This window comes from Cavia porcellus, unplaced genomic scaffold, assembly GCF_034190915.1.
Source record: "Cavia porcellus strain 051 isolate PalLab524CR breed Dunkin Hartley unplaced genomic scaffold, mCavPor4.1 scaffold_29, whole genome shotgun sequence".
NCBI classification, from domain to species: Eukaryota; Metazoa; Chordata; class Mammalia; order Rodentia; family Caviidae; genus Cavia; species Cavia porcellus.
The window spans coordinates 17,285,787-17,303,683 of NW_026947512.1; the positions used below are offsets into that span (position 1 = coordinate 17,285,787).

General features: G+C 39.3%; 1 protein-coding gene across 1 annotated transcript in view; it reads right to left on the bottom strand.

Moving 5' to 3' along the window:
• Cr2 (complement C3d receptor 2) overlaps positions 1–17,265 on the bottom strand; it is a 33,321-nt gene extending 16,056 nt beyond the window's left edge. Inside the window, exons 1-5 of the mRNA XM_063240269.1 lie at positions 17,035–17,265; positions 2,992–3,378; positions 752–940; positions 346–445; positions 19–101 (exon numbers count right to left, since the gene is read on the bottom strand). Coding sequence (XP_063096339.1) covers positions 19–101; positions 346–445; positions 752–940; positions 2,992–3,378; positions 17,035–17,092 — 817 coding nt within the window. The 5' untranslated portion in view covers positions 17,093–17,265. The remainder of the gene's footprint in view (positions 1–18; positions 102–345; positions 446–751; positions 941–2,991; positions 3,379–17,034) is intronic.
• Positions 17,266–17,897: the final 632 nt, after the last annotated feature.

A 17,897-nucleotide genomic window follows, 5' to 3' on the forward strand; every position in this document is an offset into this window, starting at 1 on the left:
TGCATTTATCTCACCTACCTTCGCACACTGGCTTCTTGGTCCATGTAGCTTTCCCAGCAATAATCACACACTTACTAGAGGAGGAGCCTTGTAATCTGTACCTGGAAGCAGAGAGTTGTCACTGGGAATTATTAGGCAGTTTGTGCTGCAAAACAATGATTTCACCTAAAAGCTAAGGCAAATTCACACAGTGTGCATGCCTCGCTCCCTTTACGAGTAACCTCCCTCACATCCTTGTTTAAGATGTCATTGGACACTCACAAAGGACCTTTTGCAGGTTACACAGTCACAACAGACACAGGTAATTCCAATGCATTAGATCTCACAGACCTTCCTGACACTCACCCTTCATTACAGGAAAACTGCACAGTTACGCCAGCACGAAGACTTGCGGGTTCAGTGACCTGCCCATTGGGAAATTGTCCTATAGGGTCACATAGTGCCTCTAAAAAACAAGTCAAACTTAAGGAAGCATGGCAAATAACAGGACAACCCAGTTTCTTTTTTTCTTTTCTTTTCTTTCTTTCTTTCTTTCTTTCTTTCTTTCTTTCTTTCTTTTTTTCTGTCTTTTTGAGACAAGGTCTCGCTATGCAGTTCAGGCTGGCCTTGAGCTCACTTTGTAGCCCAGGCTGGTCTTGAACTCACAATGACCCTCCTGCCTCAGCCTCCCGAGTGCTGGGAATACAGGCGAGAGCCACCATGCCTGGCTTGAAAACCCAGTTTCTTAAAATAGATTTTATAGTTAGGATACCTTTGCACACAGGAATCTTACTGCTCCAGTAGCCCGAAGATAAACATGTAATCGTTGTTGGTCCTACAAGCATGTAACCAGTGTGACAGCTGTATGTCACAGACGATCCTGGGGCAAAGCGGTCACTAGTTTTCCCTGAGTGAGATCCATTGGAAATCTGGGGAAGTGGTGGGCACTCCAGAGGGAAATCTTTACAAACACAATTAGAAAAAAAATGCCATTAGATGATACATCCTGTACAATTTAGATGTTGACTTAGGACACAGTACTTAATACAAGTAACTTTCAATTTCACCTTTGAAGGATCAAATGGATGTGGTTTAATAGTACCATTTTATGCCATGACTACTGCATTACATACAGTATACCCTGTGAAGTAATAGTTCAGAGTTTGGGGGCTCAGTTATTTGCAGAGTTTTCCTTAGAACTCAACCAATAACTTCATGAAACCCCGTACAAATTTGTGGAAATTGCTAATGTCCCCCACAGTTGTTTTTTCAGGAGGTTTGCAAGTAGCCAACCCGAGAGTGTTATTTAGTTCATCTTGCTCCTGATTGGCTGCTGCCCTGTAACCATCTGGGGCAGGTGCAGCCAGCATTCTGCATCATAACAGGTTGCTATGCTACATGTAGCTGTCTCAAGTGCTCCTGGTTTTGTTTTTTTTTAAAGATGCTGCTAAAATGCTCTTTACCTTCTAAGGATTTATTAATACAGTATTTTACGAAATTAAATTATAAAACAGAGGGACATATAGCATATTTAGGGTTTAAACTATAAAAAGAGGCATTAATAGGCATTTTTCTGATCATATGTGTGGTTTTTCACAATTGTGAGGTGCTCTAGGAACATAACCCCTACCAGTGTCTTTCTTTCTTCCTTCCTTTCTTTCTTCCTTTCTCTTTCTTTCTTCCTTTCTTTCTTCCTTTCTCTTTCTTTCTTCCTTTCTTTCTTCCTTTCTCTTTCTTTCTTCCTTTCTTTCTTTCTTTCTTTCTTTCTTTCTTTCTTTCTTTCTTTCTTTCTTCCTTTCTTTCTTTTTCTTTCCTCACAACGCAGCACTTTCCAGGCGGTGCTTGTGCCGCTGAGCTATAACCCCAGCCCCTGCCACTGTATTTCTCAAATTAAATTATGCTATGACTTTTACCTTGAGAAAAATTACAGTTGTCAAAAATTACTTCACTTTTACCCCATCTCTCAGTCTGTTCTCTGTTCCACAGGCAGTACATATCCTTTAGAGGTTATCCTATTATATATTAATAATATAATCTATTGGCACCCTATATATGACACACATAAACACACATACAGTAGTATAGTGTGTGCACCCCATCCATGTTATTGTGTGCTTTGCTCCTTTACTTATTAATACAGTATATCTATATCATTCTATATCAGTGCATATAGGTCTGCCTACGTCTTCATAAAGGCTCACTTGTTTCCCATAGCAAATCCAAATCTGGGACTATCTCTTGCTCTCCTTCCCTTCATTGATCAATTTTAAAATAATTTCAAATTTTCTCAGTTTTTAAAAAACCCGTTAGAATTTATCAGTATTTTCTTTATTAAGTAAATAAATATCCAATTTTGACAGTATTGTTATAGAATATTTCTAATCTTTGAAATTTTAGAATTTATACTTGGATTCTGGTCTCATTATTAATTCAAACTGAAGCAGATGAGAAGACAGTGAAGAGTTTACAGAGGTCTTATTTTCAGTCATTTGCTATGTGCTAGCCCCAAGCAATGTCTTGGGGAAAGAGTGAGTCATTTCAGAACTGGTCTACCAAAGCCACAGAGAACAGAGAATCACCTGAATCAGCCCAAATTAAGAGCTATTCATGGGTGAATTTTACATCTCTGGGAGTATTTTGCTGTTATATTCCACTTTTCTTCTTAAACAACCCATGTACACACAATGTTGAAACCACCCAATTCTCAGAGTCCCAATAAACTCTGGTCCCATCTTTAGGAGACTTTTCTTGCTCAATTTTTAGGTATGTTCAACTACATTTGCTCATAATACTTTAAACTCCTTTGCTCAGTTGATATTTTTTAAGAGGATAGTTATAATTCTGCTCATCTAAGCAAAGAAGGAAGCAAATTTCCACCTTTTCTCTTGCTTCCAACCTCTACTCTTGTCACTCACACATCCATACCGCTCTCCCCTCAGGAGGAAATAAAGCACCATCCTTGCAGAAATGCAAGGGTCCAATGCCTCAACTAGGTCTTCTTCGAGTACTTACCACTCTCACAGATTGGCAGTGGCGTTGGCCCCCAGGTTTTATTTGCTTGGCACCAAACAGATTTATTTCCTTTCATGGTGAAGTTGGTGTTACAGGTGAATGTCACATAATCACCATGTATGTACGGTGGTCTTCCTTTAATTCTGTACCCCCCTGGTACTACTGGCTCAGAGCAGAAGGAATTTTTATTGAAATATTCACATATTGGAGGAGGTTTGTCCCAGATCCCGTTCACTTTGTCTTTACTTATACAAAGAAGAACTCTTTCACCAATGAGGCGGAAGCCAGATGAGCATGTATATCTTATTACAGTATTGAGAGTTATGCGTCCATAACTGGCACTTGTCCGGCCATTGTTGATAGTAGGAGGAGGGCCACAAAAGATTTCTGAAAAGCAGGGGAAAAAAGTATGAAATGACAATAAAAAGATTAAAATTTAAATAAAAGATCTGAATACAGTTCATATCACTTTCTTAGATGCAGACTTAAAAATATATATGATTTATTTATCACTTATAGTCTCCATTTACTTCTAAGATCCCAAATTCTTTCCTCTCCTTATCTTCAGCAAACAAATCAATATAAACCATTTTTTAAAATAACAGTGAAACAATTCATCCAAAAGCTCTGTCTTTCCAATTGTAATACATAAAAGGCAAAGTTAGCACATGAAAGCACATTAATGATATGCTAGTTATACTTGGGGGGCATCATGGACTTAGGACATTTGGGCTCAGCAGACCTGATTTCAAATCCCCACTGTTAGTTGATAGCTGTGTAACTTCAGGCAACTTGTATCATCTCCAAGCCTCAGTTTCCTGGTCTACATTATATAAAAACTACATTATAAGGTATGATGAGAATCCAGAGGGACAACATATATGACAGGGGAAAGAACAATGCATGGAACCTATTAATTATCCTGTCTATGTCAAACACACAACTGCAGTACAGTTGGCAGGATTAACCTTCATCATACTACTGAAGGTAGCATGATAGACAATTGGTTATGCTTTATTGCTGGGTTCCTGTGAGACACCCACAGGAAGTGAATAAAGAACTCCTATCCGTGATTTAGAGTCTTGGTGGGCATAAAGGATATTAGTTGTTAATCTCTATTTTGACATGAGAACACTTTTTCTGGAAAAATCTCAGAACAGAGGGAAAATAGCCAGCATCTATTCTTTCCAGCTCATTTCCACTTGATTGGTATGGTTGGGTTTTGACACAAGCAAAATTTTCAAGAGCCTTTATCTTTATACATATGGAGTTCACAGCAAAATATGCAATAAATATTTTTAGTATGGATTCTGAAACATAGACTGGCAAATATAAATTCAAAGAACACATATAGGTATTGGGGTCAAAAATATATGGAAACACACCAAATGAAAAAGTAAGATCTATTTTTGTTTTGTTTCCTACTCACATTCAGGAAATTTATTATTCCAGATTATTGTCCTTCCCTCTGGGACACACTGACTAGAAGATTTGCCATTTAATCAGAACCTTAAACAATGAAGAGTAGCAAAATATCCCCAGAAGCAACCAATTCTCAGTTCCATGGGACTGATCACTTCTCTCACGCATTAATAGGACTTGCGTCTGAAAGCATGTCTAGCTTAAGGGAAAGTCTGAGGTTATAATATGCTGCCTGACTATACAATGAATTCAGAGTAAGTAAAAACAGAGAAAACAAACTCTGAGAATTGTCTTCCTTTTAAAAAAATTCTCACTCTCCTCTTTGCCATCCAAATGTTCAAATTCTCTTGACCATCTTGAAGAAAGAAAAACTCAGATCCTAAATAAAACTGTATCAAAGTCCTTCCTTCCCAAGTGCATTCTCAAGGACCCTTTCTCACTGCACCGGAGTCATCTGTTCATTTTCCATTATGAGTGCCTTAACCTAAACTTTGCTTTTTCAAATAATGGAAGGACAAGTCCCGTTCAGCTGGCCACATACAGTATATATACTTGGGGAAAGTGAAAAGGATTTGGTTAATGTCAGAGTTCTTCACTGTAAAGGGCAACGGAAACAAAAAGAGAAAAAGATGAGCTCTCTTGAGTGTGCAAGCTTGTGTGGGCCGGGGTCCATGCAGGACTTCTCACCTCACACTCACTGTTGATCACAAACAAAGGAAATCTCTTCCCACAAAGGAGATTAGGAGGAGGATCCATGCAGCTAGGGAGAAGGTGGGTTGGAGAGGCATCACTTGATTTTGTTAGGAAAAAGAGTTGAGCCTGGCACATAAGAGTCAGGAAAGGACTGAGTTTCCTTTTGCTGAAACAGAGCTTTAGGCAGCTTCACATCTGGGGGCTGCACAGATCCAGGTTCCCAAGAATGAACAGTGCACAAGGTTTGTTCCCACAAGAGTGTAGCCAGGCTCATAGCTGTGGGACACTGTTCAACTGGAACAAATTCCTCATCGCTTCTGCTATAATTGTTATGGTGACTACATGGAAGTGGTAGATATTCTGAGAAATGAACAGAACTGGAAGGCCTTTTCTGATATAAGAATTTTCTTGTCTATAACTTACAGCCAGTCTGGTCTAGATGGGGTGAAATGCCCAAAAGATCACAATAACATGCATTACTCTTTTTCAGACATGCTGAAAAATTACACTCATTTTCATTTTATTCAACTAAAGAGTCTTCCACACCTTTGCACCAGTAGTGTTGCTAAAGGAACCAAACTTCTATTATCTATTTTCAACACCTAAACCTAGTACTTTCTCTCTGCTCCGCAAACAAGGCATCAGAACTTTATGAAATGGGTTTGCGTGTTGTCAGTATTTTAGAAAAGTCAAGTACCTCACAATAAGAGGATGGGAGAAAGTAAGAATGGAGGACACAAACTCAATTTGACTACAGTCTTTCTTCCATAAAAGTTACATTTTTCTGTATAAAAATGTATAGTGTCTATTCTGAGTCAAATTCTGATCTCAGTCAGTTTCCCAAACTGACATGGCCAACAGAATTGAGAGTTCATTAAATTTAGCCTCAATTAAATAAAACCTAATGATACATATATACACATATATAAATATACAAATAGAAAACATTGATTTTGGAACTATCTGCTTTCAAAAATTACTTATTTTTAAATGACAAAATTGTGCATATTTATGGGATTGCATGAATACATCGTGTAACATTGAAATCAGGGTAAATACATCTATCATCTTACACACTTACCATATCTTGGTAGCTTTTTTTGAAATACACAGTACATTATTATCATGAATATTGTGCAACAGAATACCAAAACTTATTCCTCTTACCTGTAACTTAGTGCTGGTTGACCAACCTCTTCCCAGTTCTTTCTCCCTGTTACTCTCCCAACTTCTGGTAAACACTATTTTACTCCCAACTTGTGTAAGATAAACCTTTGTGGATCCCACATATAAGTGAGATTGTGCGATATTTGCCTTTCTGTGTCTGATTTATTTCACTTAACATGATGCTTTTGAGTTCTCACAAATAATGAGTTTTTATCTCCTTTATGGTTGACTGGTATTCTATTCGGGATTTATAGCACATTTGATGGACAGGTTGTTACCATTTCATGGCTCTTGTGAACAGAGCTGTACTAAACATGGAAGTGCAGATGTCTCTTCAACAGACTGATTTCATTTTCTTTGGATACATATAGAACCCGGAATGGGACTACTGAGTCATATGACAACAGTATCTTTGATTTTTTGAGGAATCGCCAACAGTGTATTCCCTTTTGTTTTTATTTGCATCAGCATTTTTCATATTTTGCCTTTCTTATAATAGCTGTTTAACTGGGATGGTTTAGATTTGCATTATTCTGGGAATTGTTATTGATTAACAGCATTGATATACTGTTAACCATTTCTGTGTCTTCTTTTGGGAAAGTGCCTTTGTGTCTATTGTCCACTTTTAAATTGGAGTATTTACTATTGTTGCTGTTTTGTTATTGAGTTGTTTCAGTTCCTGAAATACTCTGGATATTAACCTCTTATCAGAAGAATGGTTGATAGGGATTTTCCCCAACTACCATCTGCCTTTTTACTGTGTTGGTTGTTTCCTTTTCAATGCAGAAGCTTTTTAGTTTGCGTAATCTCATTTGTTTATTTTTGTTTGCATTTCCTGTACTTTTGGAGTCTTATATCCTTTCCATTCCACTGTCTTGAAGCATTTCACATGTTTTCTTCTGGTAGTTTCATGACTGTCTTTTTAAGACTTTAATACATTTTGAAAAATGTTAAAAGCATCTTGTGATTTTTCCCACATTAGTACAGATCTAGTACTGTCCCAGAATATAATAAAATTTCCTACCTCTTTAATATTTAGATATTGTTATAATTTTTTTTTATTTTATGGAAAAAAGGTAGGACAAAAGTTCCTAACAAAATAATAGGAGAATAACAAAGTTAATGTGTTGCATGTTGTTTTTTTTTTAAAGTAGTTGCTCAGGGTACAAGATACAGGCATAAAAATTACTCTACTCGATAAGAAACAATAGTATAACTGACTTGCATTTTTCCCTCTTCTTTCTGTCCTTTCCTCTTCACCTATCCTCATTCCTTTTTCCTTTTGAATAATTTCTTCCCCTTTCACAACATTGAAACAAAATTTTACACCACCACTTCTGGCAGAGAAAGAAGACATTTAGATGCAACATTTTCTAAGAATTTTGTCACTACTTGCATAAACCAAACTTCAATGCAGCCTACAGTCTATCCATGTTTTTGGAAGTCTACATCCTGATCTTAGAAAGGATCATAATCATGAAATAGCCAAGTAGGAAGATACACAGGGTTGGTTAATGAAAACTCGAACAGCTAGATGGGGACAACTATTTGGAAGAAAACTAGAGACAATAAGACAGACAGTGAAGATCTCCAGTGGACTTGCTTTGAAATCAGTGTTCCTTAAAGTTGTTTCCTTATGATCTGTTTTGTTCTATTTTGGTATGTTTAATCTTACCCTCTTTAAGATATGGGCAATTCTTTTGAAGATAGCAAGAGGCATTATAGTAGCCATTGTTGACCACCTTGTATTTTGTTTTTACATCATATACTATGTCTATTCTTGTTTTAACTGACTCCATTTTACTTTGTCACGTTTGGTTTTGTTTTCAAATAACATAATAAGAACTGTAGGAGTAATAAAACCTAAAATGTAATTGTTATTATAAAAGAGAGAGGAAAAGGAAGTGCTCTAAAGGATATAACCGCATGTATATTTAAGTGTTTAAAACAGATAAGCATATTACTAAGTTTTTGTTGGATCATTGAACAGAAATGTTTGCAGTCTCACTGTTCAAATGTCCACTTTGCATGCTTTAATTTTGTAACTTGAACAGCGACTTCTAAGATGTCAATATGTAATCTATCAACTAGTGATTTCTTACTAGCTTTTTTTGAAGTTCTGTATTCCTTCTACCATTTTTTTCTGTTTTGCTTTTTTTCTCTTTAAATAAAATCCTTTATATATAAAAAAGATAAATCGGACAGCTATGAGCTAGTCTTGACCTATTAGAGTACAGATGAACTTTTACAGTAGTTAACTAGGCTGAGCTACTTTTTTCATGGAATAAAGCTGTCAAATGTGTAAGCCCATAATAGAGTTTAGATTTAAGAATTTATTCACTATGAAATAACTTTCAAAGGATAGTTATCAAAGGAAACTGTGATGGGATTAAGGGTGCCAGAGGGAGATAAATTATAGATCTATACCCAGAACTACCCAAATCAAGGATAACCCTCCTAAGTTTCCCTTCTGATGTGTAAACACCCAGTTTCCTTCTAGAAGAGGAAAAGAAGAATTAAATAGGATGCCATAAAGGGATGGTTTTACTTATCATGATCCAAATTTTGTATATTATAGCCCAAATACTGTATGTTGAAATTCCTTTTCCACCTCATAATCCGGAAAGTTATATTTGTAATCCCATAGAAATGTTATTGGAATTCTGGTGAGTTAATTCCAATCTACCACCCCCAATGCAACCCATGGGTAGGGTAAAGACACTAACACATATTCAAAGTTATGGGCAGCCAAGGAGTCCTAAACCCAATCCAAGTGAGGGTATATGAATAAAGGCCTTAATCCAAGGCTTCTCCCAGAATTTATTATCTCCTAAAGAAGAGAGTGATTAAAGGATGAGTGACAGTGAGGATGTTGGGCATTACATGAGCAAGGTGAGCTGAGCTAGCAAGCACTTTACAATATGCAGGGAGAAAGATATGCAGCAAAACCAATCTGTATAACTCCACTGGATAGCATATGAGTGAATTTAGGAGGCTGTTGCTTCAGCTTCTGATATGTAAACTTGTGAGAAGTCATAGCCTCTTACTTTGAGGCTTATACCCAGTTGACATTCCTGGAGCTATTTGGCTCTGCCGCTCTTCTATGTTCAATCATTTTACAGAGAACATGATGCGATGTGAGGAAACAAGAAATTGCCAGCTGGTCCTAAAGAGGACATATCAGTACCTCAACTGGCCTTATGTGCATGGCTTAGAGTCAACTGAAGATAGAAGGAAATGGCATAGCCAGCTCTGTACGTATCAGTACATGGAAAGAAGACTCGCTTTAACTAATGATGAAGCAATTGTTCTGAATTCAAGGAAAGGTGCCCAGGTTGTCTTCTACATTTACTCACATTCACAAACAGGCATGTCATTATCTCAGATTACAGTACTGTCTGAGGTAATACACGTAGCACATGAGTTACCAATGAATTGATATCGGAAGACAAAGAGATGAACAATCATCTCCTGACTACATTTTTATTTTAGAAAAGCCTAGTTCTTTCTCTACTGACAGAATGAAAAAAAAAAAAAACCCAGAATATTATATGTGCTAGCTTCAGGGCTCATACAGAAGATTCAGTGATCTGAAACCAAGTGAAATTTGATCTGCTAGTCAATCACACCAGAGATTTAAAATTGGAGAAGAGTCACCCAAATTTCCTTCTCTCCAGAGATCCTCTCTCATGAGTAAGCCTGAAGAGCTGTCTCTGGAGTAGATCAGGGAAAGGATCCCTTCTTATTATGTACTCTAAGGTATAGGTGATAAAAATTCAGGTCTTTTTTGGAAGGCCAATGGTATGGGTCTAGTGTTGAATATTCTGTCTCCTGTCAACTCACCTTCATTACAAGGTAGTTGTTGACCCAGACTGGAAACCCAGGCATATAAATACAGAGCTACGGAGGTTTTCCCCAGGATTTATACATGAGTAACCTGTAAGGGAAAACAGAACATAACAAAGTAGGATTTGGGGACTGGGATTTAGATGCTTTATGTATTTCATTGAATCTCAACAGTCTCGCTGATGAGCCTATTTATTTATTCAAAATAAGTTTTGACACAAAATTTGTAACTTCAAAGGATCAGTCAGTTTTAGAACATTTTTGTTTAAAACACTTTTAATCATGAAGGAAAACTTTATTTGTGGTCAGTTATAATTTATTACCCAAGCTCTTCTTTTTTATAATCTGCCAGGTGATAGCATAATCTATCATGGTGCTTTTATTTAAAAACTTAGAGTCAGCATTTTCTTTCTGTATTCCCCGATCTTCATTCAATTAGTGATCAAAGTTTACAAGCTATTTTGTTATTACTGAGTGATGTAATTCACCTATCTCTGATCTCTCTCTCCTGGGGTAGTATTCCTCCAAAGCACTATCACATTCTCTTTTTAAACATAAATGTGGTCATCCTCACATTTTAAAACCTTCAGTGGCTTACCATTGTTTTAGGAGAAAGAATACACTGCCTTTTATAGTTAAATGCTAGGTCTGCTTAAGCAACTACTTTTCCGCACCATCTACCCTAACCTATACTCCGACTATGCCTATATTTCTTTGTATTTTCTAAAACCATCCTGTTCTTTCATACCTCTCTGCTTCTGCATATGGAAGAACAATCTCTCACTAGAAGACTTGGGTCATCTTAATTCTTTTTTCAGACAGCATCTTTACTATTTACTTCTCCATGATCTCACAGAATTTCACTTCTATAAATAAAAGAAATGATACAGTATAGCATATATTTAAGAGTTAGTCTTTACAGGTAGTGAGGGAATTCCTTAAAAGCAAGGGAACTATCAGGTTAACATTTCTGTGCCTCTCTAGTCTAGTGTTCATACTTACTTGTTACATGAAAATATTTCTTAGATGAGAGAAGAATATTCCTTGTGTACTAACTTAGATCTCACTCTATCATAATAGATAACTCACAGAACCAAATTATGGAATGACAGGAGAATCACAAAAGGTCACACAGTAGTAATGACTCCACCCTAGTATCCTTTCCCTCTTAGGGGAAACCAAGATGCCAGAAGCACCCATCAATTGCCTTGACATGCAAATCTGCTGGTATTTTATCTGGAAAATAGTGGGCTGTCACATACAGCTACAGTGATAGGTCAGAAGATGCCCCTGTGACAAGATTACTCACATTTACAGAACTGCTGAGCAGCTGGTCACCTGGAGTTCTCTAGGCAGGTGGTAAGGCAGACTTTTTGGTAAACCCATGGAGACATTTTTACTCCCAAGATGTCCTAACAGCAAATTCAGACTGATTACTCTCTACAGCAGGCCAAGCATAGAGAAAAGTACAGGAGCTTACACAGGCTGGAGGCAAAGATCAGAGGATGTAAAACCAAGAGAGGCTAAAATCTCTCTCGTTTCCTTTTGTTGCCCATTTTGTTCTCTAGAAAGTAAGGAAAAACTGAGCCGTTACTGTCTGGGACAAAGAGCACATGTCACTGTAGTAAGGACAACTTTACAGAGCAATAAGCTCAGAGATTCAAACAACTTTTAGTATACACATCAAAGGAATCACTAGACAAGAGAATTTTTCATACAGTTCCAGAAAAAAATCTGAGATTACTCCATCTTCTTATAGTCTTAAAACTCAAACCCGTAGATTTTATTGTTTCTTTTTTTCTCATCATGAGGTCAGAGTCTGGAGGCAATCAGAAAGGCATAAGGAAAAACTTTCAAAGACGAGTATGTATGTTTTGATTTGGGGGGAAGGGATGCTAATATTTTGTACCCAACTTCACATCATAATTAACATACAAACTTTCACATAATTAATGCTCATTATTTGGTGAATTTGAAGTAAAAAGAAAAATCTTAGGTTTTTTCAAAGAACCTTAAAAGTAGAAATCTTTTTTTAAAAAAACCTTTGCAGAATAGTATAGGAAATGAAAGTACATGAAAAAAATTTTAGCACATACATGATCCTTTAAAATTACTTTAATGAATTTAAATTATCTTAAATGTATCTTAATCATTATTTAATCTTTAAATTGCCTATAGTAATTTACCTTAATCATTAAACTTCTAGAATCCAGAACAAAAGTATGTTTATTATTCTTCATTATTGTATGCTATCAACCTAGTAGTACAATACAATCCAGAAGAGAGCTTAATAAATACTTTCTTATGAGTACTACAGAAAAGGAATTAGTGAGTTCAAGATAAAAAACAATAATAATGAAATAATTGATCTTTTAGGAGACATGCAAAAAAACTGCAATAACTATAAAATTAATGATGTTCCTGGAAAAGTCATTTTTTTTCTAGATATGAGAGAGAATTCAGGTTATGGCTCCCTAAATTTGTATGCAGAGGGCAAGAAGTTTACACTTTTAGACCAGCTGACAACCCAGGTAGAAATGCCTAGCTGGAAAGTCCTCCTGGAATAGAAGTATATTTGAATATCAAGTTTATAAAGCTCATCTTTTTCAAACAAATCAGAGACAGATATGGGTGAAGGTCAAAGAGTGAACGTACATGCCCCCCAACCTCATTCACAGAGCTCCTAAACTGCAGCCAGATGCATGCAGCCTTTGTGTGGCCCCACATTTCTGTTGGAGAATTGAGGAGCAGCCGTCACTACTGGGACTCAGATATTGCTGTCGATCCCTCTCCCTTCTAATTCCTTGCCTTTTTGATTTACACTACCAGTGCTTACACATCTCCCCAAGTGTGCACTCTGCAAAAGAGTAAGAGTCCAGAGGGAAAGTGGAACGTGACCTCAATGAATGCAGGCTTCACCACTCCAGTTTTCCATGAATGCTTAGTGCTGTAATCACAAAGTAACTAACTTTTTATCATGATTGCCATATCCTCTTTCCATCTTTCTACAATCCAGGGTAAAGCTCAGACACTTTTTTCTTTTTTGTCAGTGTTGGATTTTGAATCTGTAATTATCAAATGTCAATAAGAACAATACTGAATGACCTTCCACAAGCTGGGAAGCTAATATAGATTTAACTGGTAGCAATGACACAGATCTGGAAACAACAAAAGCAAAAGATGCTTCCTGGCATTCTAAGGTAAAGCTAGGTCAGAATCACACTTTTGGATGACGAACAATGGAAAAGTCTCATCCCTAGAATGGAGCCATCTGGGCTTTGACTGGAGTCAGTGATCTTCATTAGTAATGAAATTGCGAAAATCTCAGGTCATGGGACAGTATTTCCAGAGATCAGTTTTTCTTTCAATCAGAAGAGGAATGGTTATTCCATGAGCCAATAAGTAACATGAACTTTTCTGATGGTCACTGTACATACTTCACATTCTTCACACCTTTCTACAATCAGAAGTAAAGATCAGACGTCTTTTTTCAAGGCTGGGAATTGAACCCAGGAAGTACTGCACTATGACTCAAGCCCTTTCAAAATTTTCAAACAGAATATTAATAAATTGCTCAGGATGGCCTCGAACTTCGTGTTCTCCTGCCTCAGCCAACCAAATAGCTGTGATTACAGGTGTGTGCTGCTACACCTAACTAGGAGTAAAGACCAGAGTAGATACTGACCTCATCTACAGTAAGAGAAGATGGCAAGACACTCACACACATCCCTCAAACCATGGTAAAAACCAGATAGGAGGTGCATTTTCTGGAAAACAGGGATTTATTTATGTCTATATTGAGCTCCATATTGGGATCTATCTAAAATGTCTTAGAAAACCGAAAAGTTGCTCAGGAAGCAGGTAGGAAAAAAATCAGGTTTCTTGCATATTTCATGATTAATTTTTGAATGGTTGTTATGCCTATTAACCAAGGTACAGTGCTAAGCACAGGAGATTTATCGGTGAACATCAGATACTGGGCTACATAGAAAGTGTCAGTTGGATTCATTAGCATGAAGGTTAAAAGTCACCTTGCCAAAAGCAGCTGGAGGACAGCAGTGGGAAATAAGCCTGCATTTGGTTAAAAAGCTTAAGAACCCTTTAGTGAAGAAGCCAATGGCCCATGAGAAGCTCTGTGGGTAAGACTGAGGGGAGGGACAGAAACATGGAGTCCATTGGGCATCAGAAATCCTAGCCGTGAAAGATATCCTGGGTCTCAGGCCCTGGTGCGATGATTCGGTTGAGGACACGATAGGATATCTGGAGAATAATAAATCCATTGTAAAAACAAAAAGGGACAGAATGTGATCACAGGTACAGGGGACAGGATACTTCTTCCATTGTTATAGGAGGAAAAAGCTTCCAAAGTGAATTTACTTAACTGCTAGCTGCATGCTAATGCTTAGTTTTTAAATCAGTTAGTAGGACAAAGTCCTTGTTCTCATTTTTTTCCATTGAGAGACCAGACAACAAGTGGAAGTGAACAAGAAGGTTTCAGATGGTGACAGGTGCTCTGGAGAAAACAGAACACAGTCATGCCTCAGAATGTAGCTGGGGTTGGTCTGCTTTTATCAGAATCAGAGGGAGGGAGTGCCACTGAGATTGAATGCCAATAGCCAGGTGAGAGATGATCAACACAAGCGGAGAGGAGCCATGCAAAGGCTCCACCAAGGCACCGTGTTCAAGGGCCAGAGTGAAAGGCAGCATAGCTGCACACCGGGAGTGACAGGGCTATGAAGAATATCAGAAAAGGAGGCAGAGTCTAGGACAAGAGACTCAGGTTTTACTCTGGCATGATAGGTTTTAAGAAGAGAAGGATCTGACCCCAGGTGAAGGTAGATTTGTAGAAAAAGGTGGTTCTTCTTTTAAGGCTTTGTTTTCTTAGTGTAGGATGAAGTTAAATTGCCAGTGAAATCCAGGAGTGCAGGAAATCTGAACCCATTTATGTAAATCAAGAAGGAAAAAGTGGGAAAACATCCTAAGAATGAAAACTTCTTCCCTTTGACTTTGCTTATAGCAATATGCTTGTGGGTGCCTGCTCCAGCGGCTCATTACAGGGAGCAAGGAGATGAGAGCCCACGTCAGGACGCCACCCAGCTGACAATTCCATTCTCACACGCAGGACATCGAGCCCTCTTAGATTTTTGAGCACAAGAGTGGAATAATGAACACACACACACACACACACACACACACACACACACACAATTTTGGTGTTAATAACTGACAAGGTTAGAGAGGCTGGAGGTAGCATGACCTACAGAGGAGGAGGCTGTTATATGAGTGATTAGAATGTAAGTATGATTAAAAAAAGATCACTGGCAAGAGAATGCTAACTTTACAAGTGCACAGACAGGTAGACATGGAGTAAGAGACAGAGCTGACCATCCTGCTCAGGTACTAGGTGCATACTTGAAGGGTGTGATGCTTTATCCAGGATAGTACAGAATTCACTTCTCAGTGATAACATTCGCTCTGAATTAGGAGAGGGATGCTATACTACACACAGGTGATAAAGTTGTGAATTTGCATTTGTTGAAAGGGAGTGACCAGGCAGAAAAACAAAAAATGAAGGTAACAGTTTAGAGAAATGTTCAGTTAAAGGCTCAGGAGACAGCAAAGTTTCAAGGACGCTCACAGTAAGTTGTAATAGAAGCAATATGTGTAATATCTCAATCACCTTAAGGAGAGAGATAGAGATAGAGAGAGAGAGAGAGAGAGAGAGAGAGAGAGAGAGAGAGAGAGAGAGAGAGTCTGTGTGGTGTTACTTAAACTTTGGCTCCATACAAACAGATCTATTCAGGCTGATTACTGCTATTGAGCAGTAACATCTAACTTTCACTTGCTAAGTTTCCCGATGCCCTCCCTGTGGAGTGCTGGGACCCTAACTCGGGGCCACAAACGTGCTAGACAGGTGCGGTGGCACTGAAGCAAACGCCCAGCCTAACCACCAGCTACCTAATTTCATATGACGTTCAGCGCAGCTCCACACGCAGCAGGGCATCTTATTACTGACTTCGTTCTACAGATACAGAAACTAAGCTCTGGGGCACTAAAAGACTTGCCAAAAGTCACCCAGGTACTGAGGTCTGTACACAACAAACACTTTCAAACTAGTAATTCACTATACCCTGGAGAAAATTAGACCCATAACCAAGAAACGCTTCTCAGATCAAATTACAATACTTCTTTTAATATCAAGGCAATCTGAAAAAAAAGTTATAATAAATGTCGAATGAACCTGGACTCTCACATCATTTACAGAAGGTAAATGCCACGTTGAAAATTACAGATTTGAACCGAGGATACCTCAGTGGCACAGCGCCAGTCTGGCAACTGCGAGGTCCCGAGTTAACACCCGGTACCAAAAGCAAACAAAAAATACATATAGGTTTAATTCATGGTTCAACTTTTAGAAATAATTCTAGATGTTTACCAATATCACCTCAAAGTTCAAGCAAATCAGAGAACCACGCTCGGCAGGCAGACATCACCCTTATGGAGGTTGAGGAGCGGTGCTCAGCGCCTTCCCCGCGGGCGCACACTCAAGTGTGCAGAGACGCGTGGGCTGTGAGTGTGCGTAACCGCGCGCGCAGTGTGGTCTTTGGGCAGTTTCGGGCTCCGCGAGCGCAGAGGGCGCAGAGCTGCAGGCACCTGCCGAATCCCGGGGGCGGGGATCCCAGGAGGGACGAGTGAGCGCACCCCAGGTCACGCCAGCTGCATCCCACAACGCTCCTCTGTGCCTCGCCTAAACCTCTGGTGTCCAGCTCCCAGAGGCTGCAGTGGAGACAGACGGGACCAGGAGACTGCGAGGGTCCCCAAACTAGAAGGGGCAGACAAGTGTCCCACACGCGCCTTAGCCAGAAATCGTCTCTATGCGGTCCACACCTCCACGCCTCCCGCCCCGCAGCTCACCGAAGGCCCCTGGCGCGAGGAGAGTCAAGAAAACCCAGAGCTGGCCCGGGGTGCCCATGTCACCGCGACAGCCCCAGCAGCGGGGTGCGTTCCGAGACCACAGCCTCCGGTGTCTCCGGGAAGGAGGGCAGCGCTGGGCTGGTAGACAGCTACGCGCTGGGGGCGGCCCTTAAGTACTGTGTGGCACCACGTGGAGGTCCGCGCGCACCTGCAGGTGGCTGGGGCGGAAGGCACGGGAGAGCACCGCGGGGCGGAGGAGCGCCCTGGGGGCGGGGTGCCGGGGCAGCCGCCGCACCCCGCCCCCACCCCAGCCCTTGCTAGTCTTTGCGGACCATGCGACCCAGTGTATTCAATTTTTTTGTTGTTGTTGTTAAATTTCAAAAAGCAGCCCTCAGCCTTACTAATCTATAAACGTTATGCTATCCTATTCCTTTTACCAATTCTGGCCAGGGGTGGTGTCAGTCCCCTCACTCTGGGGACTGAAGCAGGAAGATCACAAGTTGAACCCAGTTTGAGCAACCTTAGCGACTTGGCAGGACCCTGCCTCAAAATAAGAAGAAAAAGGGCTGCTTCTGTTACAGGTCATTATGAAGGTCCCCAACGTAAATCCCAGTGCCGCCCTCCTCCGGACCTTTTTCTTTATGTTTTGGGTCCACTAAATTCATTTCACCTATTGACAACCTTCAGCTTCACAAACAGGTTGTTTACATAAGACTTCAGAATACAGCCACTTCTGCTATTATGTCCGTTTTCACTTCGATAACATTTCTGTAGATAACTTTCAGGAATGTTGCAGTGTGAATTCCCAAGTGCCAGTCTCTCGCATTCTTGCAGTGTTGACATTCTGTTATATTTTCTATACT